General features: G+C 46.6%; 1 protein-coding gene across 2 annotated transcripts; it reads right to left on the bottom strand.

The window, feature by feature from the left end:
- Positions 1-6: 6 nt before the first annotated feature.
- Positions 7-27,607, bottom strand: pcnx1 (pecanex 1). 2 transcript variants are annotated; one of them, XM_052086531.1, is made up of 35 exons: positions 26,509-27,607; positions 25,048-25,262; positions 22,349-22,448; positions 21,904-21,940; positions 20,730-20,792; positions 18,666-20,282; positions 17,428-17,557; positions 16,407-16,603; positions 15,451-15,544; positions 15,078-15,135; positions 13,978-14,210; positions 13,540-13,693; positions 13,406-13,438; positions 12,597-12,768; positions 11,984-12,094; positions 11,635-11,726; positions 11,441-11,550; positions 10,221-10,326; positions 9,813-9,905; positions 9,569-9,719; positions 8,665-8,806; positions 8,372-8,549; positions 8,105-8,213; positions 7,760-7,889; positions 7,610-7,668; positions 5,994-6,209; positions 5,666-5,919; positions 5,151-5,381; positions 4,968-5,068; positions 4,453-4,834; positions 3,534-3,808; positions 3,141-3,319; positions 1,863-2,341; positions 1,528-1,668; positions 7-893 (listed from the first exon to the last, which is right to left on the bottom strand). In XM_052086531.1, the coding sequence occupies exons 1-35, from the start codon at positions 26,659-26,661 to the stop codon at positions 753-755; spliced, it is 6,936 nt and encodes a 2,311-aa protein (XP_051942491.1). In that variant the 5' UTR covers positions 26,662-27,607; the 3' UTR covers positions 7-752. The 2 variants fall into 2 exon arrangements, with proteins under 2 accessions (XP_051942491.1, XP_051942492.1); XM_052086532.1 differs by having other exon boundaries at positions 13,978-14,195.
- Between the last annotated feature and the right edge of the window lie 54 nt (positions 27,608-27,661).

The following is a 27,661-nucleotide window of genomic DNA, read 5'->3' as shown; positions in this document are numbered from 1 at the left end:
TGGCCAAAAAAAAAAATCACGCTACTTGGCCATTAACGTCTAGTTGGCCATTAGTGACAAACAGCAGATGTCATACACATTGTGCTGTCATGAAAAATTCAAGTGACGATAGTAGCTACTTAGCCATAACATGCTAATGTCACATATTGCGATGCCACATAGGAAGTTGATATCATGCTCAATCAATCAATTGCTCACAATTAACAGTGGCCAGTAGCTAGCTGCTAACGATATACAGTATAGCAGTCCACCACATTGTGTGATGTCACGCCTACAGTCAAAAACATTCTAGCTTAAATGTACCCATTTGACGCTAACTAGCCGTGAGCTGAACCATCGTTAACAAGTCAAGCCAGTGACGGTAGTGGCTAGTTAGCAGTCAGAGGTTATCGATAGTAGTCAACCACACTGTGCAGTGCCACATTTAATGTCGAAAACATATGTCCTTCTACTCTTTCTGTTATCGACTACCTTGCTTTTAGCGCCACCATTGTTAACAAGCGATAGTAGCGGCTAAACTTAGCAGTCGACCACTTTACTTGATGTCACACGTAATTCGAAAACACGCGCAGCCAGCTCACGTCGACGGTGATCAACTTGATGCCCGACATCACACAATGCTTTGGACCGCTAGCATAAGCCCTGAAAAAGCGTACCCTGCCTCAGCTTGCACTTTTTGCATTGCGTTTAGATTTTGTCTGCTCCCAGGTCCTGTGGATGCTTTTGGTGTGCTTGCCATTGAGGCTCCCCCGTCAAACCTCGGCGCCCAGTTCGATGACGCCCGTCTCCACGATGGGCACCAGTTTGTCGTCCACCTGTACCAGCAGGATGGTCTTGTCTATGTGGGAGCGGTTGGCCGGCTCGCGGCTACAAGGCACCCACCGGTGAATCACCTGGAAACGCATAACAATGACAAGCTGCTCACAAATTACGACACAAGGAGGAAGTAGGTCAGTGTCCCAGGGCAATAACTCGGGACAAACAAACAGAATCATCAGAGCAAAGTTTAAAAAGTGTTTGCTGACACGATGGTTAAAAAATGAGCGCACAAAAAAAAAAGGGGAGATTACGGAGGTAAGTGATGATGCCATGGAAATGGTGCGCAGAAAGCCACTTTGACACTGGCTGGCTTTACAGGGACATATAGTTGTCACGTGTCCTAAATATCTGTCTGACACATAAATCTTTTCTCTTGAATAATATTAAATATTACTTATTTTTATCTTGGAAAAAAAACTTATAAATCAAAGGATTTGGATTCCCCCCTCAAACAAATATGACCTCGGAAAAAATGATTTTTTTTTAATTAACAAACTCTAAAAAAGCCCAATAACAACTACTTTTTACCCTCGGGAAAAAAGGGACTTTTTTTGCAAAAAATTTAATTATCTTAAAAAAAATCCAACGTTATTCCATCTGATTAGAATCTTTTTTCTAATCACATTAGGAGTGTTTTTTTAGGTGTGTATTTGGATGACATTTGTAGGCTGCTGAAAGCAACGTAGTTCGGAGTATCTCTGAACTTACATGTCCTTCCATGCCCTCCAGGGGGCTCCATTCCCTCCAGCAGGTCCGCCCTGCACGCAGTCTCACCGTCTCGTCCGGCCACTGCACCTCCTTCCGCTTGGACATGTTGAGGTTCTCCAGCACTTGATTTGGGTCCACAATCTGGACAGAACCGCAACAATTCTTATGGAAGCCAGTGGCGGCGGGGTGCTCATCACGCTGTATTCGTCGTTTGCGAATTTTGTTCCAATCTTTAAGGTTTTTACAGGAGACAGGCATGTTGGGAAAAAAATATTACTTCATTCATGTAGTCTTTATGTGTCCACATATGAATATGATCGTTCTTTCCCACACACCTGCACTCTGTACGAGATGTCGTCCCTGCGCACAGTGGAGACGACGGGGTTATGCTGCTGCGGGTGATGATAGTGATGCTGCGGGTGGTGATGATGAAGGTGCTGCTGCTGCTGGTGGTGGTGGTGATGCTGGCCAAGGGGGTCCATCACCACGCCGCAGAGGCCGTCGTTCCCCAGGAGGCCCACCAGCGTGTGCCGTTTGCACGGTGGAATGCTGTGGCTGGAGAGCGACGCCGAAGGGCCGGCCAAGTCCGAAGTGGGCCCCAGCCGCAGCTGCAGGGAGGTGGGCAGCGTGCGCAGGGACAGCTGGCTGGTGGAGGAGCGCCGGCACGTCTCCAGGCCCGTGGCAGACGTGCGCAGCGACGAGTGGCGGCTGCTGCCGCCGTAGCGGTACGAAGAGGACTGGCTGGCCACGGATGCTCGGGCTGGGGAGTGACGTACTAGGCTGGACTGGACGGACTGGGAACTCTGACTGGAGCCTGGATGCCCGCAAAGCACGGCCAGGCTGCCATTAGTGTTGTGACAAACAACGCAGTAGTAGCTAAAGTTAGCCGTTAATGTTTAGCCAGTTAGCATAAAGTCAATAATTTGATCAAAGTGGACAAGAGCAGCTAGTTCACCATTAATGTCCGCCGTGGTCGATCTTGAAGCTGCTATTGTCAAAAGTTTAGTGTGTTATTGATTTTCGGCCTGACATCACTCAGCTGATAATGGCAACCGCAAATCCTAACTAGCTGCTATATCACACCATGGCCTTGACTGCTAAGGTTAGCTGCTAACTGCTAACTTTCAATTATAAACAATAAATTATTGTTACTTGTTATCAAAGCTTGGGGGAATTATTGAATTTGTGTGACATCACACAATTTGGTCATCAGCTAACGGCTAAGTGGCTGCTTTTGTCACATCACACAGCAGCTAGCAACCGTTAGCGGAAAATGTTAATGGGGTCGATATATATAAATGGCAACTAACCGTTAACTAGCTGCTATTGTTGTGAAACGTTGAACATTTTATCGACTCTGTGGTGTGACACAGTGTGGTCGACTGCTAACAATAACTACTAACTCACTGCTATTGTTAGGCGTTATCAACTGTGTGACATCACACAAAGTGGCCCGCTGTTAAGATTATTGCCAACTGGCTGCTATTGTCCATTGTCAAAAGGAAATGAGCAACTAGTTTGAATAAAGTCAACCAAATGCTTGAGGCATTTTACTTGTGACACCTGCCTTTTACCGCTAACGGCTGACTAACCAAGGTTCCGATTTCCCTCACCCATCGCGTGCGGCTGGTACGAGTGAAGACCGCCAGGTCCGGAATTGCCGCCCTGCGACATGGAGCTCTGCTGCGAATCAGCCGCCGTCCCATTCCCGCTGCCGCAAGACATCCCGCCGACGTCAGAATCCTCAATATTCCCTCCACTGTTACAACCTGCGCCGCAGCCTTTTCGTAACCTGCAAGAATAAAAACGAGCTATGCAGTGAACCAGATATCTTGGAAATGGACCAAGGCCTTAGCAAATAAGGTATAAAACATTTCAAATTTCCTCTAGATGTCACAAGATGGCAGCAATGCACAACTTTTTTTTGTATCGGAATGAAATTCATCCACTCACTTCGACACATTTCCTTGACACAAGATGAATACAACACACACAGAAACACAAACCTGTGCCAAGTGCTGACCACAAAGTTGCGGATGTTGGCGACGCTAATGGGCCCGCCAAGGATGTGGCCCAGCTGCGGGTGCGAGTTGCAGTAGGAGGTGGTGAGCGGCGACACGTAGATCGGATAGCCGATGGGCTGGTCACATGACGAGTTGATCATGTTGCGCAGCGCCTGCTTGGCGTTCTGGATGCTGCCGCGCTCCGGGTTGCGGTTCCGCAGGAACACCAGCTCCTGCTGCTGGCCCGCCCACAGACCCCGCACGCACTCTTTGTTTACCTGCAACACAGCAACGCAACATTTCCATTTGAATATTCATTCATTCATTCATCTTCCGAGCCGCTTGATCCTCACTAGGGTCGCGGGGGGTGCTGGAGCCTATCCTAGCTGTCTTCGGGCAGTAGGCGGGGGACACCCTGAATTGGTTGCCAGCCAATCACAGGGCACACAGAGACGAACAACCATCCACGCTCACACTCAGACCTAGGGACAATTTAGAGTGTTCAATCAGCCTGCCATGCATGTTTTTGGAATGTGGGAGGAAACCGGAGCACCCGGAGAAAACCCACGCAGGCCCGGGGAGAACATGCAAACTCCACACAGGGAGGCCGGAGCTGGAATCGAACCCGGTGCCTCTGCACTGTGAAGCCGATGTGCTAACCACTGGACTACCGGGCCGCCTCCATTTGAATAAAGGAATAGAAATTAATTACCGGTAACTTTAAAAAAAAACAATTAATTAATTAATCAACAAAATAATTGAGAAATGATTAAAATAATAGCGGATTGATTAAATTGATTAAATAATTAAAATAATCCAATATTTGGGATTATCCAACATGAGACAACAATTGCTGTATTCTGGATGTTCCAACATGTGACAGCAATCGCCCGTATTCTGCCCACAGTAAACATTACTGGACCTTGATGACTCTGAAGCTGAGGTATCGGCGGTTGAGCATGATGATCTTGTACTCATTCGTGCCCTCGTCCAGCACGTGGCGCAGGGCGAGCAGCGACTGGGCGTTGGACAGCACGGCGCTGCGCCACGCCGGGTCGCCCTCGTGGGCGATGACCAGGTTCCGCTGGTGGGCCGCGATGGCCTCGAAAAGCACCGTCGGCTCCTCGTACTCATCGGGCGAGGTGAAGTGGTCCTGGTGAAGTTTGAGGGACATTCGGATGCCGGGCACCACCACCTTCCTGAGAAGTTCCATGTCGGCAAATATCCACTCGTCACGCACCGAAGAGATGCGGAAGTCTCCTTTAAATAAAGCGTGAAGCCCGTACAGGAAAGACTCCAGGTTGCTGTGGGTTGGGACACATCGACGTCTTTATTAGCCTGCGCCTTTCACTCGGGATATGAATGCGAACGAGTGCTTTCGCACAGAACAAAAGGGGCTTGGAGGATTTTTGCGAGGTTCCAAAATGTCTGCCAAACCTGGACATGTGATGAGCCGCCGTTCCGAGCGCTCGCCTTCCCAGCACGCACAGGCCGAAGCAAAGCAGCACCAGAGGAGAGTCTCTCTCGTTGTCCAGAGGCTAAAACACATATGAATACTATCAAGGTATACATTGGAAGCTCGGTTCACAAACACCCAGGCACACGAAGAAATACTGCTACCTTGTCCCTGCGAGAGTTGCAGTACTGGATCCAGCCCAGGTAAACACTGCAAAAACTGTCCCTGGAGACGCCAGCCAGCCGGTGGTCGTAATCCTCGTCGATGTTGGGATTGAAGGTGGGATCCAGGTCCACGTAGTTCCTCTCGCTGCATGCCCGCAGACCCTCTTTCATGGTCTCGTTGGACAGCCACTCCTCCAGCTTGGGCGAGGCGACCACGTAGTAGATGATACCCTGAAGAAGAGGCAGGTCGGAAAAAAGTGCTTTAGATAGCAGTCCAGTGGGTAGCCCAATACAAAGGTAGGAAAAAAAAGTACGCCTCCATTGCTAGGCTTCAAATTTCCACCCACTGACCCGTTTTACAGGGATGTCAATGTATGTATGTACTATTTTGATGCCCGGAACTGGTGTGGTTCTATGTACTTAAACACGTGACCATGTTTCCCCTTTTTCTAACTGTTTGAAAAAATTCAATAAAAAGTTTAATAACAAAAAAAAAAAACTTTCCACCCACTGACCTTCACGTAATAGGTAGTGAGAATGCGTCGCAGGTCGAAAACTTGTAGCATGGACGCGGCGCTGTTGTCGGTGATGCTGTAGCCCTCCAGCACGTACTTGGTGACCAGCACCTCCCAGGCCAGCCAACGCTGGCCAAAGGCAGCGTTGAAGGACAGGACGTGCGGAAGGTGGCCCGGCTCGCAGCAGCAGCAGCCCTCGTCCTCCTCCACGCCCTCGGTGATGGCCTCTACCTCCCTCTGCTGGCAGTAGGTACCTAGGAGATGACGAGTTACCGAGGGGTTAGCTTGGGGGGGGTCAAACGTACGACCCCCGGCAAACGTAGCTCACCTCGGAACTCAAGCCCTCGGAGCTGGAAGGTGACCAGGCCGTTACCGATCTCCACCAAGTGAACCAGGGCGTTGAGGTAGTCGGAGGCCAGGATGAAGCAGTCGCCAGTACTGAAGTTGCCCCAGCGGCCCAGAAGCAGGTCGCCGCACAGGCTGTGCTGCAGCGAGCGCGTCAGGTGTTCATAAAAGATGGAGTTAAGGTTGTTGTCATCCGAGCCTGTCGGGAGGAAATACTTCTATTAAGAGCCCGTAAAGCGTATCCAACCCTGCTGACATTTCTTGCTGCTTTTTGGAAACATCCGCAGATACCGTCTGCATAGTGTATCCAAGAGCTCTCGCTCCACTATTCCCGTTGGTTTTTTCTTTCCAATCTGCCAATATGTGGAATATTTATTCCTGCTATTTATATTCATCTCTGTATACGTAGCACTGTGTCACACAATGCCGACGATTACTCTTGCTGTCACTGTGGAACCTTTTTCATTCTCCATTTACCGATGTAAATGTTTTTTTTTTTGGCGACATACAACACTGGTGACTGTTATTTTTTCATGCTGATCACATTCACTGCATATTCATTCATTCATTCATTCATCTTCCGAGCCGCTTGATCCTCACTAGGGTCGCGGGGGGTGCTGGAGCCTATCCCAGCTGTCTTCGGGCAGTAGGCGGGGGACACCCTGAATCGGTTGCCAGCCAATCGCAGGGCACACAGAAACGAACAACCATTCGCTCTCACACTCACACCTAGGGACAATTTAGAGTGTTCAATCAGCCTGCCACGCATGTTTTTGGAATGTGGGAGGAAACCGGAGCACCCGGAGAAAACCCACGCAGGCCCGGGGAGAACATGCAAACTCCACACAGGGAGGCCGGAGCTGGAATCGAACCCGGTACCTCTGCACTGTGAAGCCGACGTGCTAACCACTGGGCTACCGGGCCGCCTTCACTGCATATTATTTATTTATATATATATATATATATATATATATACACATATACATATATATACATATATACATACATGCATACATACACATATATATACCGGTACATATATATATATACATACATGCATATATATACACACATACATACATATATACACATATACATACATATATATATATACATATATATATATATATATATATATATATATATATATATATATATATATATATATATATATATACATATATACATATATATATATATATATATACATATATACATACATGCATACATACACATATATATACCGGTACATATATATATATACATACATGCATATATATACACACATACATACATATATACACATATACATACATATATATATATACATACATACATATATATACACACACATATATACACATATATATACATACACACACATATACATATATACACACACACACACACACACACATATATATATACATACACACACACATACACACACACACACATTATATATATATATATATACATACACACACACACACACATATATATATATATGTATATATATGTATGTATATATATACATATATACATATATATATACATATATATATATATACATATATATATATCCAATTTGCCATTCACCTGGATTTCTGTCTAGCTGTGAGGCCAGCCGGGTGTTGGAGTGATCGACTCTTTTGGTGCTGTGTAGGGAAGGAAGAAAAAAAAAAAAGCAAATTTAAAGATTGAGTTTTGAAGAGAGACTTTTTTTTTTTAATCCGTGAGATTCCCTACTTATAGTCGCGCTCCCAAAATTTGACGGGCCGGACGTAAGATGTGATGAAGATGGCGCTGCCCAGGAAAGGGTTGAGTGGGGTGGAGAAGACAGCTGATACCAGGGCCTGGACGAAGAGCATAGCTGAGTCTGCAGCAAGCAAGGAGGTCAAGGACCAGGCGGGAAAAAGGTGTATAAACTCAAAAACAGGTCAACTATTTAACTATGGCCTCAATTAGATTAGCTGAGTCAACCTTTTACAGAAGGGACAATTCACAGCTGACACCTGTGACTTGAGAGCATGACCAGAATCATAAAACTATCTATTAAAAAAAAAAGAAAAAAAGATGCATTGGAAAGGATACGAGGCACGGCAAAGGGCTGAGCGAAGGCGTGAAAGGCTGATCCCCATGTGATCTGCCAGGGTGCGATGTAGGTGTAGACAAAGTGCAGCTTGTAGAACAGCTCCCACAGCTTAGCCAAAACAAGAGGGGAAAATACATTTTCAAACAATATACAGAGGAGAAAAGATTTTGTCGGTCAACAAAGTAGGCTGAACAGAAGACATAATTAGAACTATCAACTAAATCTAACACCATCCACTTTGACCTACAAAGGGGGAGTCCACGCACCTTGCTGAAGACGATGGACATGAGGAAGAGATCCAGTAGCAGAGTCTCCGACATGTGCCGATAGTCAAAGGTGAAGAAGAGCACGGTAAACAGGACGGTGATGTACTGGTAGGTGGGGCTGCTGTAGCACGAGCGCAGCAGCTTCAGGCCCGCCACTGTGATCATCAGCGCGCCCACCCTAGAAAAGAGAATGTCGTTCACAAAATAAATGAATAAATAATAAATTGATAAATCAAAAAGTGGTCCTCCAATTTTTTTTATTTATTTTTTTAAAGTGCGGATGTTTCTCTCACTCGGTGTCCAGTCGTTTGGGGCTGGCGAGCTCTCTGGCGCTGCCGCTCAACTCGTTGAGGATGACCAGCGGGTAGAGGATGTTGCGCTCCACGAAGAGCAGCCACACGTGGAGCTTCTCGAACCACATCACGTGAGCCGCGTCTGACGCCAGAGAGGACAAAATAAGATTACAACCTTCACTCATACCAGAATTCTTTTTGGGGGGGGGGGGGGGGGCAGACAGCGCGTGATAAGATGCTGTATGCACTTTTGTTATTTGTATATTTTCCATCCATCCATCCATTTTCCGAGCCGCTTGATCCTCACTAGGGTCGCGGGGGGTGCTGGAGCCTATCCCAGCCGTCTTCGGGCAGTAGGCGGGGGACACCCTGAATCAGTTGCCAGCCAATCGGAGGGCACACAGAGACGAACAACCAACCACGCTCACATTCACACCTAGGGACAATTTAGAGCGTTCAATCAGCCTACCATGCATGTTTTTGGAATGTGGGAGGAAACCGGAGTACCCGGAGAAAACCCACGCAGGCCCGGGGAGAACATGCAAACTCCACACAGGGAGGCTGGAGCCGGAATTGAACCCGGTACCTCTGCGCTGTGAGGTCGACGTGCTAACCACTGGACTACCGGGCCACCTTTTGTATATTTTAAGTTCTTTTATAACAAATAAACTTGCACTTTAATGCTAACTAGGATATTTGAAATTAATTCACCACCTTTAGCCCAGTTCCACCCATCTATATGAAACTGGGTGGTCATGTCCATCAACATCAAAAAAAATCACAAGGACGCATGCTTGGAATTGAACAGAACAGTCTACAATATATGTTTGAAGCAGCCCTTCAGGGAAAGTTCCATACCACCCAAGTGTTAAGTCGATGACGTCGCCAGTGTCGTGGTACTCACCCCTGACTTCAAACTGGTAATACTCCTTGGTCTTGAGCAGCGGGTGCGAGAAGCAGTACCAGGGTAGCTGCTTGCGCACCTGGGGAAGCAGGTAGTGGGTGAGCAGCCCCACCGCGCCCAGCAGCGCATACAGCACGTAGCTCAGGAAGGGCTGTGGCAGACAGAGAGGGAGATGACGAGGCCGATAAGGCACAAATGAAAACGGTTCCGAAACGTCGTATGAATGGCGGGTGTCCGCGCACACCTGAAGGGCGATGAAGACGGTGCTGACGTGGATGGCGAAGTAGAGCACGGCGATGACCACGCAGACGATCAAGTCGGACTGCAGACGCTCGTTCTTCAAATGAATGAGTCATTTATTAAAAACCTTTAAGAAAACAGCTCTAAGTTATAGGCAGGTTATTAATAATAATATGGCTGGAATATTATTTTCAAATTACTGTATGTTCACTTTATTTTTTTTTTTAACATGAATTGATTATGATTCAGGTCTGGCTTGGTAGATAACAAGTAAAAGCAGATGTTTGCAAATGTCTTATTTTGATGAAACAAAAAGGTAATCAGCCTGCGTCTGATTTCCCATTCACTGTTTTGACACCTGAACGCAGCACAATGACATGACCCACCCGATTCGAACGTTTCTGCAACTCACCACTGAGGCCCTCAGCTTCTCGGGCAGAGGGTCCTGCACTTCCGACAAGGGGTCCTCAGGGTCGCTGTCTCGCAGATTGGGCAAAATCTTCGACTGTATCAGTGAGCTGGGAGATGACATTTGAAAATGTTAGCATGCTCGGGGATTTGACTGTGATTAGTGATGGTGTTGATACACTCGAAGGACAACAATATTGGGAGGCAACTCTGAATTAATCCATGAGTGGGCAAAGTGGCGCCTGTGGGCCACAGAGGGCATCAACTGCCATAAATTGATACATTAATTGAGCCAATTTGAACTCAAATTAATTAATCATTAAACTTGTTTCATACTTTTTTTTAAATTAATGTCTTAATTATTCCATCGTTACATTAATTGAGCCAATTTGAACTCTAATTAATAATTAAACGTGTTTTATACATTTTTAAAATTAATGTCTTAATTATTTAATTGTTACATTAATTGAGCCAATTTGAACTCTAATTAATTAAACGTGTTTTATACTTTTTAAATTAATGTCTTAATTATTCAATTGTTACATTAATTGAGCCAATTTGAACTCTAATTAATAATTAAACGTGTTTTATACATTTTTAAAATTAATGTCTTAATTATTCAACTGTTACATTAATTGAGCCAATTTGAACTCAAATTAATTAATCATTAAACGTGTTTTATACTTTTTTAAAAATTAATGTCTTAATTATTCAATTGTTACATTAATTGAGCCAATTTGAACTCAAATTAATTAATCATTAAACTTGTTTTATACTTTTGCATTTTGGAAAGTATCCTTTGTTCATTGCTGAACATTTTCCAAAGTCGCTGAAATGTAAAGCTTTGGCTCCCTCCCGTGGCATCTATGATCAACTACAACCTCAGAGATTTGCACAAGTGGCGGGCCAGGCTCAGGAACACATGGTTGAATAGCAGAAGTTCCTGTCACAAAATTAGTTTTGTGATAAACTGAATGATCGTTATTTTATTATTAAAAAATTCCACCTTCCTTTCATCGTCAAGTTTTTTTTCTTACTTTATCTACAAATAACCAGTTTAAATTAAAACTTGACCGTGGCCGTTGTGAGCATTTATTTATTTTTTTTTGTTGCAAAAGCTGACTTTGCTGATTTGATTCACTTCCTGTTTGGAGAAAGGCTGCCTGTCCCAATACTTTTGTCTACAGGGCGTGCTAATAAGGGGCCGTGGTGGCGTGCGCTCACATGAGTACAGAAGGGTCGCTGCTTTGCCGACTCAGGTGGTACGACACGGCCACCAGCAGACCGCAGAAGATGGAGAAGAGCACAGGGATGTGATGGGGCTCCCAGTTCTCCTGACAGAGCCGAAATGTAGCAACCGTTTACTGTGCATTGACCATCCATACAACATTGCGACCATTTGATGCATCTTCACTCACCTTGAGCGCGCCGTAGCAGAAGCCGTACAGCAGAGCTACGGTCAGCACGCTACGGAGGACGCTGTAAAGTGACGACAGCAGGCTGGTGCAGGCTGCAGGCAGAAGAGGAGTGTTAATTTACTCAATTGCAGAAACGGGAAAGGCCTCAACTATCGTAAAGTATTTCGAGCCAAAATGTCTTCTTCTGCAAAGGTGTTTGTCCGCGCAGCCAAAGAAAGATGCTCCAATGAAAGTCCTCGTGAACAAAGTGTGTGAGAAAAATGCCATCTTGGGACAGCGCGTGTGAAAGAAGCAGCAGAGCCGCTTCTCCTCATGACGGTAAAGCGCTAAGTGTTGCGTTGTGGCTCACCGTTGCCCCCAAAGACGTGGATGTCCAGCTGCTCAAAGAGGTACATGACAAAGGTGTTGACTTGTGGCAGTAGGCCCACGAAGAAGATGATGGGGAAACACAGAGTGAACACTGCAAACACACAAGAGAGTGGCGACAACACAATTATTTAACTTTATGCAGTGCGCAGGACTAGTCGGCAATGGCGTTGGTTCACGTTCAGCCACGCCAGCCCAAAATCAGTCAAACTGCTCATACAAGGATGACCATCATTACCACCTGCAGTGCGACTACTACTACTACCACCATCATCATCATCACCACTTCTACAAGTCAAGTACCTGTAAAGTTACTTGAATTACTTTTTGGAAAAAATACTGTATCATTCAACTCGGCTCAATCCATACAGATTGAGTGTATTGAGTGACAGTTTGACATTTTAAATTTTTTTTTATTTGACATTCATGCTCTGTTTAAAGTCTCAAGACTTTTTTTTTTTAACATCACAATACACTTACTTGAGTACAAGTTTTGGCTACTCTACCTACCTTCTACTGATATTACAACCACCATCACAAATAGTAGCATTATCACAACTACGACCACAATCCCCCAGCAGCATGTTGACCCTCACTTATGACGAGGTCCCTCGCAGAGGCCAGGATGAGTGAGCTGGTGAGAGCGACGCCGTACAGCGTGAAGCGGGACGAGCTGGTCCTCAAGCTGGTGTAGTGCAGCAGCCAAATAAGACCGCAGCAGAGGCAGAAATACACGGGACGGCTGTAGGCGATGATGCGATTGTGGCCCTGTAGGCGGCGACAGAGAGGCAACGTCAACTTCCGAGACGAGATCTGTTCACCTCGAGGACATTTCCTGCAGGTTTCATATAAGATTCAGAATCTGAATCAGCATTTTCTGCTGTATTTGTTCATTGAGTGGTGCATATCGTGCCTTTCGAGGAAGTTGGTGCATTTTGGGATGGATTGTATCTGTCTTCCTAAAATTGGGCCTGCGTGGTTTTTTTCCGGGTACTCCGGTTTCCTCTACCATTCCAAAAACATGCTTGGCAGGCTGATTGGACACTGTAAATTGTCCCTAGGTGTGAGCGTGAGCGTGGATGCTTGTTCTCTGTATGCCCTGCGATTGGCTGGGATAGGCTCACAGCACCCCCCGGTGGCCCTTGTGAGGATAAGCGGATCGGAAAGTGGATGATGGATGGTTCCGATGATTATTTAATATTTAGCATACTTAAAAACATAACTTTTTTCCATGCAATGTGTTTTTACAGTATAAAATATGTCCCTGAAAATGCTTCAGTGACTGTGGCTCACCTTTCCAACTTTTACTTACAGTATACCACAGATTTCTGTGAAATTTGATTTTTTTCCCCCCTACCGACAGATAAATATATCCTAATATATCCTACAATGAGCACTGACTTACATGACGGGGAGAGGAGGAGTCTGGTTGAACGCTCTGCCAAAGAAACAAGATTCCAATTTAAAAAAATAAATAAATAAAATGAAGTCAACCGACAAACCTGAAAGTAAGACTTTCAAACCCTAACAGTCTTTCACCTTGAGCAAAGAATACTGGCAGCTGGCGATGACGAGGCAAAATTGAAAGACCCAGATGTCAGTGAAGAAGCCCTGCACCAGAAGCACCGAGCCCAGGAAGGCCACGAGGACGGCCAGCACCACAGCCAGCACGTTCTCCAGAACTTCCCGGTTCCTGGGACAAAAGTATCAAAACATTCAGAGATGGCTGAACTTGCGATGGGTTCAATGTTGATGAATTTTTACCATCTTACTGTTGTTGTTTTTTTTTCAAATAATAATTTAATTCCATTTTTTTCCCCAAAAATGTGATGTTTAAAAAATGTCCCCTTCCTGTATATACATTTTTAACAGACAGAAGAAAAAAATGAATGGTCTACGGCAACATAAATAACACAACAATGGGGAAGGACCACGCAGAGTCAGAGTCCGCTGGGCCACGATGCTGTTGCCACTTACCGGTCGAACAGCGCCAACAGAGTGAGGCGGTCAAAGTGCAGCCCCACCCAAAGGTAAGGCATGAGCCAAAGGCGGTAGTACTGCTTCGCTTTGCCGGCGGCAGCCGCTGCCGCCGGGTCGTCAGGTCCCAGTGGCACAGCATGGAGGTCAGGGCTAAGGTCGGCGTCCTGCTGCTCTAGCAGCTCCGGGTCCATGGTGAGCAGGCGGTTCAGGCGGATCTGAGGGAGGGAGAGCTGCCTCGCCGTCAGAGTACACTGGCACCTTGACAGGCATTTTGACAACTTTACAAAATTCTACCAAACAAGTTTGCCGCAAATTTCGGTTAGTAAATCATAAATCAGATTACAGGAATAACGCAAACACATTCGGAGCTTTATCACGTCAACTTTTCATATTTCATGAAATAATGATACATAAAAAAGTGGACTCCATCTCTTTCTGATATATAGAGAGAGAACGAGAGAGAGAGAATGGCCCCGAATTGCAGTCTTTGCAATTTGAAAATAGACACCATTAAATTACAATATTGATTCGAATCTGATTAATTTTTCAGCCCTAATCTGTACATGACAGATGCCATCGCTCCTCACAGAGGATAAAGAATAGATGACTGAGTACTGTTGTATTGACTGCCTCTGTGTGTCGCTGAATTGTTTTTGTTGAAAGATCAGTTGCATCACGGGTTATACAAGCGCTTCCCATTTTGTGTTAGGATTAGCATTAGGCTTGCAGACTCAAAGCTAAATTGCGATTCTATGTTTAGTTTGACAGTCCACTTTGACTAGGAGTGGCACTAGACAGGCTGAAACCTTCCGTTTTGAAGAACTGTTCACTATCTGCCAAAGTGGCGCTTGAGTTGAGTTGCGGCCACTTCCACCATGCGTGGCATTTCAATTACAAAGTACTTTCAATGGGGAAAATAGATTTTATTTGATCTTATTCGGGTACGAATTACACTTCTAAATCAAGGCACCACATTACGCCGCGACTCTAATATGCTGGTAGAAGCATTAAAGGCTTTACCGCTGCCCGCTTGGAACCATCTGGATTCTTACTCCAATACGGCGCACACTGTTGTGTACACAACATATTCTACTCACCAGGTCATGAGGGTAGAAGCGAACTGAGGTAGAACTGGAGAGGTGGGAGTCTGTGTCCCTGCACCACACACACACACACAAAAACTGCTTTAACTATTTGAGGAGGCACCCGCTGTATTCAATTCGGATTCCATTGGCGGTTATCTAAGAAACATGAGAGGCATTCAGAGTTCCCACATGGAGCCTATTAGATGAGCTAAAGGACAGGCAGTGTGACCGCCTTGTGCCCGAGCCACATACACAGTGGAGGTCAACCTCCAGTTGTCGGACACGAGGACAAGCGATCAGGCTTTGCTGGTCTGCTATTCGAAAGACAAATCTGCTGATTCATAACCAGTTTTGTATTTACGTCGTGTGTGTGTGTGCTGCTCACCAAATGTTATTGGAGGCTCGTCTGGTGGCGGGCTCAAAATTGACCAGGGACATGTCGCACCCGACAGCCTCATACAAGGAGGGTGTGAGTTTTCCTGTAAAAAAATAAAATTAAATTAAAAAAAAAATATATATAGTGTGTGTGTGTATATATTCATTCATTCATTCATCTTCCGAGCCGCTTGATCCTCACTAGGGTCGCGGGGGGTGCTGGAGCCTATCCCAGCTGTCTTCGGGCAGTAGGCGGGGGACACCCTGAATCGGTTGCCAGCCAATCGCAGGGCACACAGAAACGAACAACCATTCGCACTCACACTCACACCTAGGGACAAGTTAGAGTGTTCAATCAGCCTGCCACGCATGTTTTTGGAATGTGGGAGGAAACCGGAGCACCCGGAGAAAACCCACGCAGGCCCGGGGAGAACATGCAAACTCCACACAGGGAGGCCGGAGCTGGAATCGAACCCGGTACCTCTGCACTGTGAAGCCGACGTGCTAACCACTGGACTACCAGGCCGCCCTTATTGTTTATTGTATACGTGAAATTGCTCCATGTACAGCACTTTGTATGCAGCGATGGCTGTTCGGAAGTGATCTATAAATACAATTGAATTGAATTGAATATATTCATCAACATGAATATTTGTCATGACATTCAAATATTACACAACGGTTTGCATAAAAAAAGAAGTCTGGACCTGGATTTAGCCTAACAACCGTCCCTGTTATTAGCAATTATGCTTGAGGGAGGCTGCATAACTGGAGCATGGATAATGTGAACTCTGCTTGGGGATCTGATGGCATCAGTCAGCTAAACGTGAACGACAGACTGACTGATTAAGCTAGTGGTTCATCGTTAGTCTGGAACATATTCCACGTTATAAACGGGGGGTTTCACTGTTACCCTCCAAACCAAGAGAATCAGGTCAAACCGGACGACATGTGTTGGCTCCCTACCAAAGTCGTCCTGGAGGCTGCTGGTGCCGACCGTCGAGGCCTTGTCCTGAGAGCCGTCCAGGTGCGCGCTTCCATTCCTGGCCAGCAGGGAGGCGCTGGCACTCAGCACCGTCACCTGGGAGGCGGTGCGAGACGGCTGAGTGGATTTTTCTTGGCAGGCGGGAGGCTGCGAGGCCTGGCTGAGCGCCTCTTGGAGACTGCGGGGAACAAGTGGGGGATGAACGTGAGAAGCCGCGAAGGTAACCGCAGGGTCCCTCTCAGGTTGGAGCGATTGGTCGCTCTAAGAATTGTTTGGGCTATGCTTGGAAGCAAAACCGCTGAGGATTTGAGACGTTTTCCACAACCTGTTTTGTCTACCAAATCTTGATTTGATTGGTGAAACTGGGAGGCCAGGAGGTGCTACTTGAGCGAGTTTTGGAGGAGGGTTGAGAAGCAAGCGCTTGGAAAAGCAAATCGATGCAACACAGCGTGACCGGCAAATCATGCGCAGTTGAGAGAAGATCGATTCGTCAGGCCTGGCAAAGTTGAAAGGACTCTATTCTTTGCCGGGCCACCCAAAATGTTTTGGAAAAAGATGACATGACGCCATAATAGCAGGGAATTATATGAAAGGGATCACATGCGGAGCAAGACATAACATGTGATGAGAGTGTGCTTTAGGGGTAAGTGACTATAAAAAATAATCTAATCGCAACCCCCCACACACACACACCCATGACTCAATTATTGCAGTTCAATAGGTGGACTATACTTTTTAAAGGGCCCTTTATTATTTGTTTATTCCATTGGGACAGCGCACATTAATCAACACAAAAATAAAATGTAAATGTGTGGGACTTAGCATAAATGCTAGTCAGAGTTGTTGGAGTCTTCTGAGCGAGGGATTCTCAAATAATGTGTTGCAGCACGCATGCGAGCCTCACTAACCTGCAAACAAATCTGTGGCTTCATCACGTCATTTTTTTAATGTAGCAATGGTGTGTAAACTGTCGGAATAAACTATAGGTGAAGGACACCGTACCTGAGGGGAGAGCCAATGAGGGACGATGGCGGCGTGGGGTTACTGCCCGCGTTGTGCCGCCGTCGCACCGCCTGCCGGCGAAACGTGCTGCGCTCGCGGCGGAATACCACCGTCTCCTCGCTGCCGGGGGCTGTGATGGTGAAAGACAACAGTATGGCAGTCAGTGATTTTTTTTTTTTTTTTCCGGAAAACCTTTGCCCAAAAACACAATTGCCCAAAGTTTTCAGAAAGCAAAAGCAGACAAGTAATGTTTTTGTTTTTCCCCCGCCTGCCCCCAGTTTTCAAAACTGTTCCAGGAAAAACAGTTTTGTGTATCCACGACTGACAAATGATGAATATTCTCACATGAACTCAGAAATAACAAGCAAGTAAAATACTGTATCGGCCTGCAGATCTGAAAAATGTGGGGAGAGGGGGTAGCCCATTAGTTCTTTGTGTGTGTGTGTGTGTGTGACAAATAAGAGAGCAGCTGTTTGTCTAAGATCAACACAAAACACGTGCTGTGGTGTCATGAAATCCACGGGGGAATGCCAAGCTCATGGAAACAAACGATGACAACAACACTGATGTGGACAAAAAGCAACAATGAATCCGGCATGAACGTTTGACCTCAACGGTGCAAAATAAATCAGTTTGTTCACCGAGTCCAACAGGTCAAAACAGCCCGGTAAATTAAGATTCATCCAAGGCAAATTAAAATTCATTTCATTGAAAAAAAAATCCTTTTCCTCAGAAAATGAGTTTCCTTCAACATTTTCCATCAAATTTACCCAAAAGATGATGTTGAACTGCCTCCCCTTACCCAAAAAAATCCATAAAAATCCAAAAAATATTAAAAAATCTATTGTTCAATTGGATTGGAGCAGTTTTTTGGTTTGTTTTTGTTTTTTTTAAATACAGTGGACCCCCTCTATTCATTAGGGACAGGGAACGGGCTAGCCGGTGACAATTTTCTTCATTTCAAATTATATTAACTCATTCAGTACCAGCCAATTCTAGACCAAGTCTGAAAAGACGTATAAAAACGTCTTTGGGAGTGTATGAGTTAAAGAGCTCTAATGACAAAGTCACAATTTTAAATATCCTAAACAAAATCAACAGCGCCGACAAAGGGCAGGGATGGTTTCAGTGTGCCAACACCATGTCGACACGATACCCCGGATTTAGACAAGACTCTTGACCCTTGCAACTTGCATCATCAATAACGTGCGGACAAGTAGGAGGTTCCCGCTACATACCCCGCAGGCAAGCGACGACGGCGTCCTGAGCCTCCGAGAACACGGCCTGGCTGGGCAGACTGTTCCTGGAGCGCGTCACCGACTCCAGATGGGAAGCCCGACCCAGCAGGGACGCGGCGTCCAGGACCTCCCCTTCTTTGGCTTCCAGGTCGGATTTGGAGGTGGTCAGGGGCCGCGGCCCGGCGGGAGCTCCGAGGCGCGTGGGGTCGTTAAGGCAGGCGGCGGTGCCACTGTCCAAGCTCAACACCCGGGCGTGCGTCTTGGCGCTGCCCGTGCTCGGGGTACGCCGGGAAGAGCGCCGCGTCCCTCCCGCCTCCGAGGCGGCGCCGGCTGCGGTCTGCTTGGCTTTGAGCGCCCCGTAGCGCCCCTCGGGTGAGTGGCAGGAGCGCGAGGTGGCGCTGGACGAGCTGTCCGTGCTCAGGTGTCGGGCGGAGGGGAGGCTGGAGGCGCAGCTCAGCTCGCTGTGGTCGCTCGAGTCCTCCTCTCCGCCGCCCCCGGTGAACACGGCGCTGCAAGGCTTGGCCAACCCGCGCGGCGACATGTAGTCCCGATGGCGGCTGGCGTCGAAACTGCTCGCCCGTTTCTTGCCCGCCCGCCGCCGCCCGCTGCGGCCGGTGGACAACGAGCAAGTCCTTTGAACGAGGTTGCCAGACTCAAGCCGGTCCGAGGCGACCGGTTCCACCGAGCCATCGGCACCGGTCCTGGCGCCCGGGCCTTCTAGAATCCCGCTGCCTTCGGTGAGCTCGTGGGGTCCAGAAGACACGGCGGTCCCCGGCTGGTTAGCCGTCAGCTCGTTAGCGTGTGGGTTCTTGTTGGCCTCCCTGGAGGGAAGGCCGCCGACCGGCCGGGAACACGTGCCGTTGTCGGCGTGGGCGGGTGGCGCGTCGACCCGCTCCCGCAAGCGCTCGTCCCCCGAAAGTGACGGTAGGCTCTCCACGTGCGTGGAGCTGGTCTGCTCGCTGTGGAAGCTGCTAACGGTGCTGTTGGTGTCGCGGTCGGTGCCGCTGCAGTAGCTCTCGGTGGAGCCGCTGCTGCGCGTGCTCAGGCTGCGCAGGCTCTCGGCGCTGCGCTCGCCGCGTCGCGACTTTCTCCCGGCGTTGCGGCCCTTCCGGCCGCCGGCTGCGTCCGCTTGGTATAAACCTGAGCCGCCCTCTCCGGCTTCCCTGGAGACGGAGCGGGATACCCTGCGCGGGTCTTTGTGCTTGTAACATTCGAGCCCCGAGGTGGAGGCCACCGCTTGGTCCTGCTGGTAGAGCCGCTCGGCCGCCTCCCGCCGCGGCCTGGCGGCTTCGAGCTCGCACACGGGATCCAAGCCCCCTCTCCTGGGTGGCGGATAGAGCGCAAAGTCCGGCAGGCCCGGGTCGGGGAAGGCGGACCCTGCCGAGCTGGAGGTCCGAGGCAGGCCCCGCGAACGGGGCTCTTTCCTAAAAGTCTGCGACTGCGAGGACACGTGGGGGGTGGCTTCCTCGTGCGACAGGCTGCAGTGGTACGCGGCCACGTTGCAGAGCTCGACGTGTTCTCGCGACAGCTCGGACGGACACAAGGAGGTGGAGGGCTGCAGGGACGCGAAGGAGTCGTTGGGAACCAGGCAGTACATCTTTGTGTCGGACAGCAGATCTAAAAAACACAAAAAGCAACGTGTCATGTATCCGACATTTTGTGAAAAAGAAGCCTTTTAACTCATTCAGTACAAGCCAATTCTGGACCAAGTCTGAAAAGACGTTTAAAAACGTCTTTGGGAGTGAACGCATTGCATTAAAAAAAAAGGCTTCAAAATGCTTTTTTTTCTACTTTGAAACTTCCAGCTCGTTATATCATTGGCTGAGAAATTGGCGTGAAAAGTTTCTTCTGTGAATTAGCCCCCCAAATTTGGCAGTTGCGGTGCAAGCGTGAAGAATCTTCACAGACAGATTTTCAGAAACAGGCGGATAACTAAAGATTTGACTTGGTTGTTTAATCTCCCAGCTCCTTCAGGAACGCAACTATTTGCTGACCAAGATGAAAACATAACTTCCATAATACCCTCCCCCCCGGCCCCCCCTTGAAATAAACTTATGTACACACCGTGATCGTGACTGCAGCTTTCCACCAGAGTCAGGCTGAAGTCGTCTGACGTCTTTCCCACATCTGCAAAGAAAGGAGGGAAGCAGTTAGGAGACGACAGCTTCAATCAATTATTCATACACTCGGCAAGGTGCCGCTGTTGCCCTTCCTGTTCCACGCCACCGTCTTTTGTTTCGCTGCACAATCTACCTTAAGGTGAGATCTAAGTCAAAGATAGTCCCAAACACTTTCCCCAGAAACACCCCGCAACCGAAGAAGCAAAGCCAAATTCCGGAATGTTCTCTTGAACGGCCTTTTAAGAAAAATCTTCTCGTCAAAATCAATTTTCCTCAAGAAATATGCGCCTTGCCTCTCGTGTTTTGAGGCGAGCAGAAAGGACGAAAGGCTCTTCAACACACCGGGAGCCGACAGTTTTATGACCTCCACCGAGCACAAAAGTGAAAGTCAGGAAGTCAAGCAGAACACGATTTGCAGAGGGTCAGCAACAGAATCTTTTTTTTGTGCAAATCTGAATGGGTGTGTGTGGAATTTTCTGTTCACAAGACGGCGATGCAGCCCGCTCGCATTGGGGGAGACACCCCAGAAAACCACGAGATGGAGCACTGGGGGTGAAAAAAAAAAAAAAGCTCCAGGACAAGAGTGGAACAGCATCGGGCAGCGGGCTAAAAGATTTTTGCCTTCAATTTTGGTGGATGCGCAGGAGGAGGAATTGATTTTTTTTTTTTTTGTTGGTGCTGTTACAGTCTACTTGCATCAGCGAAGGGGGTGGGGGGAAGTTGTCAGAGGGGCAGTAACCCACCAAACCGAGGAGAAATGTAGACTTGCTGTGTGAGGCAGGTGAAACCTGTTTTGAATACACATTACTGCCCCCTACGGGACTGGATTGGAACTGATTTGGGAGTCCTTGTCAGAGATATCTCTATCGAGTTTGGAAAAAATACAAAAAAAAAAAAAAAAAACAATCTCCAGAACAGGAGAAAACAGCAAGAGTCAGCATACCGCGAGTTGTTTTTCCAATTATCGTGCCTTTGACAGATAGCGCAAAGTTTGTGTTGACACTGCGGCCTTATCTAGCGAGCGCCTCATTCCATGACTGTGCGGCACGTTAGCCAAGAGTAACTTAGCACGTGAGGGCGGGTGAAGGAGGAGGGGGGGTCACCATCGTTCCGTTTACCTTTGGCTCCCGTCGCTCTGCCGAGGGTGGACGCCGTCTGGAATCGGAATGTAAAAGATGATAAATTAGAAGACGTGTCCTCGGGGGGGGGGCAAAATGTTCACCCCGGGTCAACTGACAAAGTGCGCGATCTTAATGAAGTGGAACATCTTCGTCCTGTTGTGCTGGCGGAAGCGCACCTCAATCAATAAAAATCTCAACCCCCGGCTGACGTTGCCTTTCCCTATTGACGTCTTTTTTTTTTAAGGTCGTGTCGAAATCCGTGGTCGAAATTTTATTTTGAAAATGCAAAAATTAGGAAGTATATATTCTGTTCTCAAATTTTGGGATTTAAAGTATAAAAAAAAAAGCCATCAGACAAATAAGCACCCAAGTCCAGATAAAGGAAACTCAAAGTCTGTGTATTTTGTTAGCCCCGCCCCCCCTACTGCATGACAAGAAATACCTGCTGCTCCATCCCAATGTAAGAGTTCCGCGAGCTGCAGTCCACTGGCGGCGTCTCTTGCCTGATAAAGTCGGCCATCTCGATCCCCCCTCCGGGGTCTCTGCGCGCACACGCACACAAACACTCGTGTTAGTCACCGTCCTCGCGTGTCATTCATCAAGCTAATGCTCGGCGCAACTGTCGGCCGGCGTTACGCGTCATTCATCTCCATCCTTTCAATCAGTCGAGCTGATTGAATGAAGGGCGAAGCGGTTACGCAACTCCCAAAAAGGGGCTTGCCTCTCACAACCTCCACGAGTGACATAAAGGACGGGTAATGAGTTTTGGAGTGATACAAAGTAGCCCCGGGGTCTATATTTAGCCCAGATGTGTTTTTTTTTTTCAACCGGGTGGTGATGACTGAAAAACAAACAGCCTTCCCCGGCCGGGGCCTGTCTATAAATCATTTCCATAAAACGGGGAGGTTTCGTAACCGGGGGTCAAGCGGTGAAGATAAACATGCCAGGAAACGGTCGCACGGAGCGCGCGGCAACAACAGCAACACCGTGAGCGCGTAACATTGACTTTGTTCGTCCAAAAAAAAAAAAAAAAAAAACTGCACTCCAGATGTGGAGGCAAATGACAGCTGGGCAAAAAGTGGAGTGCTTGTTTTTTGAGCTTCTCCAAAAGGGGCCAGCGAAGGACCGCCACTGTGGAATGTCGACATGAGTCACTCGGTCCGGTTAAGGGCAATAAAAGAGTGCAACCTCATTGGTTTTTATTTCCTTCTGTCGGAGCTTTTAGATTTGGTGAAAAAGCATTCTCGGGAACATATTATGGAAAACTTTTTTATGTTTGTTACCAACACAGCGATATCTCGACTTACAAGGGACCACACACTTATGTCGACATACCAGTCGTCACTCGAGCCATGTTTTTGTCTGGACTCGGGAGTCTGTGCTAGCCGTAATTTTCTTATTGCCATTCCCAGATGTAGTTTACGCGGCAAACAAAGAGAATATCATTTTATGTATTGAAACACGATTGCCAGCTAGCTTAGTGCCAACGCAGAATGCAAAGTGCCAGTGCCGAGAGTCGCACTCACGTCTCGGCGGTTACAAACTTTTAAGCAATCGATATTTGAACACAGGAAGTCACAATGGAAGTCATATATTCTTTATCCTCAAAGCAACGAACATGACTGCACCTTCGTTGTGGGAATCTTCTTTGTGTAATGACATGCATTTTTGCACCACACTGTCCTCTGGTGGTCAAGGCCCACATTGCAGAAGGACCCCAATGTAAATTGGCAAGGATGCACAAAATCATGGTGGACAAATTGTTAAATTCTTTAAATTTCATCATTGCGTTATTTATTATTCTATGTGGTAGTGACTTACAATCGCGACAGGGATAATTTTTCTTCCTAAACAAAAGAGGCGAAAGACGATTTGATATATGCGTGTTGTGAATTACGATCGTGTAAACAGATATGGTGTACATACAGCTTCCATTATTAGGAGAAGTGGCTGCTTGCAGCTTTTTAATTTTTAATTTTTATTTGTTTTAAGTTGAGCACTTTTCTGTTTTGCATTGTTTTCCCTTATACCAAATGGGAACATGTGGGGGCTCCAAAGTTGATACCCCTGGGATGTTTCATTCAACATCATCCATTGTCCCTGCAAGAAAGCAAGTATTGTTCTTTCTGACTGTGACCAGACGTAATTTTTTGGAATTTAGAACCCAAGTATCCTTCGTCTGGGCCATTTGAGTCTCTGGAATTTAACACCAGCGACTCTGTGGACATATTCCCAAACCTGAGGCACGTGGGTCAACTGAGCTGGAAATATCTCACTGAAGCAAGAAAGGCTTCTCGTGTTGCAACCCCCCCCCCCCCAAAAAAAAACATTGCAAACATGACACAGCAAGTGTAATTTGGCAGTTTGGTGATAAAGTGTTGCATCAAATGGTAAAAATACAAATGATAATTTTACTATTTTTTGGGCCAAAGCACTATCATGTACAAGTCAAAAGCGATGTAGAGCTGCAGTGCGCTTGGATGCACAAATTAGCATGGGCGTCAGCTTCTACATGCTCATATTTTCGGAGAATTGTCGTCGTGGGAGCTGGAGGGCTATTTGAGTTTGGCGAAGTGGGAAAAAAATTCAATTAGGCTTGGTGATGAAGTGCTGCATGCCAGAGTGAAAATATTTTTTTTTCTCAAAGGAGTGGAATCTTGCGCAAGCCCTTGAGGCTTCATTCCCTCCTTGCACTGTTTTTAGATAATACTGAATAAACAAACCAAACCCAAAATATAATCAAGCATTAAAGTGTGCGGAGTTATTTTCGCCTAGTCTATTGGCTTTGAAAATAGGAATGCGTCAGCTTTTGCCAGCCTACTCGCTTGGCAGCAAGCCGCTCGCCACTTGCCGCTCACGCTGGAAACAGGCGCTACATTTTACAATACGAGTGTAATTAATGTTTCACCCCCCCCTCCTTAATTAATGACGGAACTTAATTTCAGAATGATGTTGGTGATAGTTTGTGAGTTAAATCAGCCACCACGTGACGATGTGTTGCAAAATACAATTTCAAAATAAAAGCGTGCCGTAGCAGGAATTGGAGTTGGGAATATTTTATTTTGAAGTTGGCGGCGTGGCACCGTCATGCATAGCATTGCTTCGACTGGCTTGACTGAGGTACTCAAATCAAAAACCTACCCGGGGCCATTGCTGTCCTGCCGTCGGGTAGCGCCAACGTCGCGCATAACCTCGGCTCCACCTCGGCCGCCCTGCGACTTCTTGGCCTGCAGTTCTACCACCTCGCCCTCGTCCAAGGCGTGGTGCAAGCGGTAGTTGACCGTCTTGAGTAGCAGGAACATGGCGGCGATCACACCGCAGTAGATGCCCACAATGACCATGGTGGGCGGCAGCGCCTACCACAAGATAGGGACATTTGGCTGTTTATGTGCTTCAGTCTGTGCTGCTGTTTTGGTTAGCAACAGAGCTCTAAATGGGGAAGCCAACGCACTTTCTTGTTTCTGATGAACACGTGTCGTTACTATGTGACAGCGTTTTTATATCGGTTATTACGGTGGCATTTATAAACCTAAGTATCTTTTAAAGTGGTACTCTTTTAAAAATCTTGAGGACCAAGAGGTTTTGTGTGTCGGTAGATGCGACTGTTTTGGTCCGCAGAAACAAACAAATAAATAAATAACAGCCATCCAGAAGCTGCTCGTGAGTGTAAATGAACACCCGTATCTCTACGACACAATAACCCCCCGCTGACCTCCGGCCCACATCTTCTGCCATTGCACTTGAAACACCCTCTACATCCGTTGGCATTGCTATTAGCTGTGGCTCAGGTTATAAATCACAGAGCTGACTGGTGGATTTCCACTCTCGGAATAGAAGGCGAGCCATAAACTAATTTGAAACACCCTCAATATAGAAGTTAGTATGCCCGGGAAATTGACACTGGGGTTGTGCTAATAGAAATCTGAGGGCAGCGGTGGAGTTTTGAAAATGAATTGAAAGATAGAGTCATTTCTCAGGAAACGGCAATCATGTTTCAGGGGCAATCTGACCCAAATGTGTTGAATATGGAACAAAAATCCAAATAAACAATTTTTGTCTTTTCATTATTGTATCTATATGGGCCCTGCAGTCAGCTGGCATAGGCTGGACCAAATCAGGACAAGCAGTAAAGATAACGGATGAGTAAATAATTTATGATAAATTATTTAGTACTGGGGCTGAACAATTAACCAAATTAAAATCAACATAGGAATAATATAAGAGTTGAAGGGGTGAGATAGCTAATAAAAAAAGTGAAGTCACTCAAGAATCAGTATAAATTAAATTAGACGGTTAACTCATAAAAAGCAGGCGTTATTTTGAAGAATTTAGTCACTTGAACAACTCAAACGAACATAAATATGACAAAGAATGGTCCATTTAGAGCCACAAAGGGGAATTTTTCGTGGTGTTGTTGGACTTTAATGGCACGTTACATTGTGTCCGCTACAGATGAGACAGACCAGGGAGGTTTTTACTGTCCCAGTGGCCGCTAAACTGGACCCGAAGCCGAGAGGAGAAAAGCGAGTTCCCTTGGTTGTCGAATAAAATGGCGAGGTTAAAAGAAGAAATCAGAAGAAAAAGAAAGATCGGGGAACTCACCATGTACAGCGTGAAGGGGAAGCATAGCAAAAAGAGCCAGATGTAAAGATGGAGCGCGTTGACGAACGTATTCTGGTCGGGGTCGTAGTACCACCCGCCGGTGATTGAAGCCCAGACCCCCTGCCTGAGGATCTGGAGGGTCTGCGAGCCCATGGCTTGCTTGAGCGGACGACGACGGGAACCACCGCGGCCGGCGAGGGCGACCTGAACGCCGCCACCGACGACGACTAAAGGACGAACAGCGCCGTGTTGTTGGTTTGAGACACTGGCCTAGGCATCTTCTAGCGCCACTAGCTAGCCCCAGTCAGCCGTCAGCCAAGCCAAACCCGGGCGCTTGGCTGCTCAAATGAGTCCTCCACCGGAGAACAGTGCTGTCCCACCACGCCCTGCGTGGACGTTCTTCTTCGTGGCTTCCGTGGCGGTTTAAGCGAAGAAGAGCGCGAAGAGGCTAGTTTGCATAACATTTTCTGCAAATGCCTTCATTCTATCAACTATAATACGTGTACATGTACTTGAAGAAACAAGTAAGGGTTTAATTCAGCAACAGCTGATGCTACAAGTGAACAAAAATAAGTTTTTCCCAGTTTGGCCCAAAAGTAACAAGTTGTCGACATCTAGTGTTAGTTTGGCGTATTACGGGTGAATACTGGAGTAAAGGATTTCACCTGAAGCATATCAGTAAAAAAAGTCAAATATTAGAAAATAAAATCTAAAATTTAGAATACTACAAACATGTTATTGAAAATAACCATACGAGAAAACATACAATTTAAAAAAACATTTGAACGAGAATACTGAAATACAGTATTGTATTCGAAAAATATTAAAAAATAAGTGTTCTATGGATAGAGAGCTACAGCAATAATGCTCATAAATTTTGTTTTTCTTATCTTGGTGTATTTTTGTCTAAGATTATATTTTCCCCCTTATTTAACATCGTGTGTGGATGTTAGCTATTTTTTCGTTGCACCAAACCCTTAAATCATTGCTAAAATTTCTAATGTACGGTATGTATTTAATTTGATCCGTTTTTCTCTTGGTCAAGTGACATTTTAGATTTTTTTTAATTATGTTAGTTTCCAATAATTTCGTCTGAACATTTTTCTTTTTATTTTTCTTCTGTATTGTAAATTTTTTGAAAAAGCTAATTTTT

The sequence above is a fragment of the Hippocampus zosterae genome, chromosome 14, assembly GCF_025434085.1.
Source record: "Hippocampus zosterae strain Florida chromosome 14, ASM2543408v3, whole genome shotgun sequence".
Classification (NCBI taxonomy): Eukaryota; Metazoa; Chordata; class Actinopteri; order Syngnathiformes; family Syngnathidae; genus Hippocampus; species Hippocampus zosterae.
This window is presented reverse-complemented; position numbering and strand designations above follow the sequence as displayed.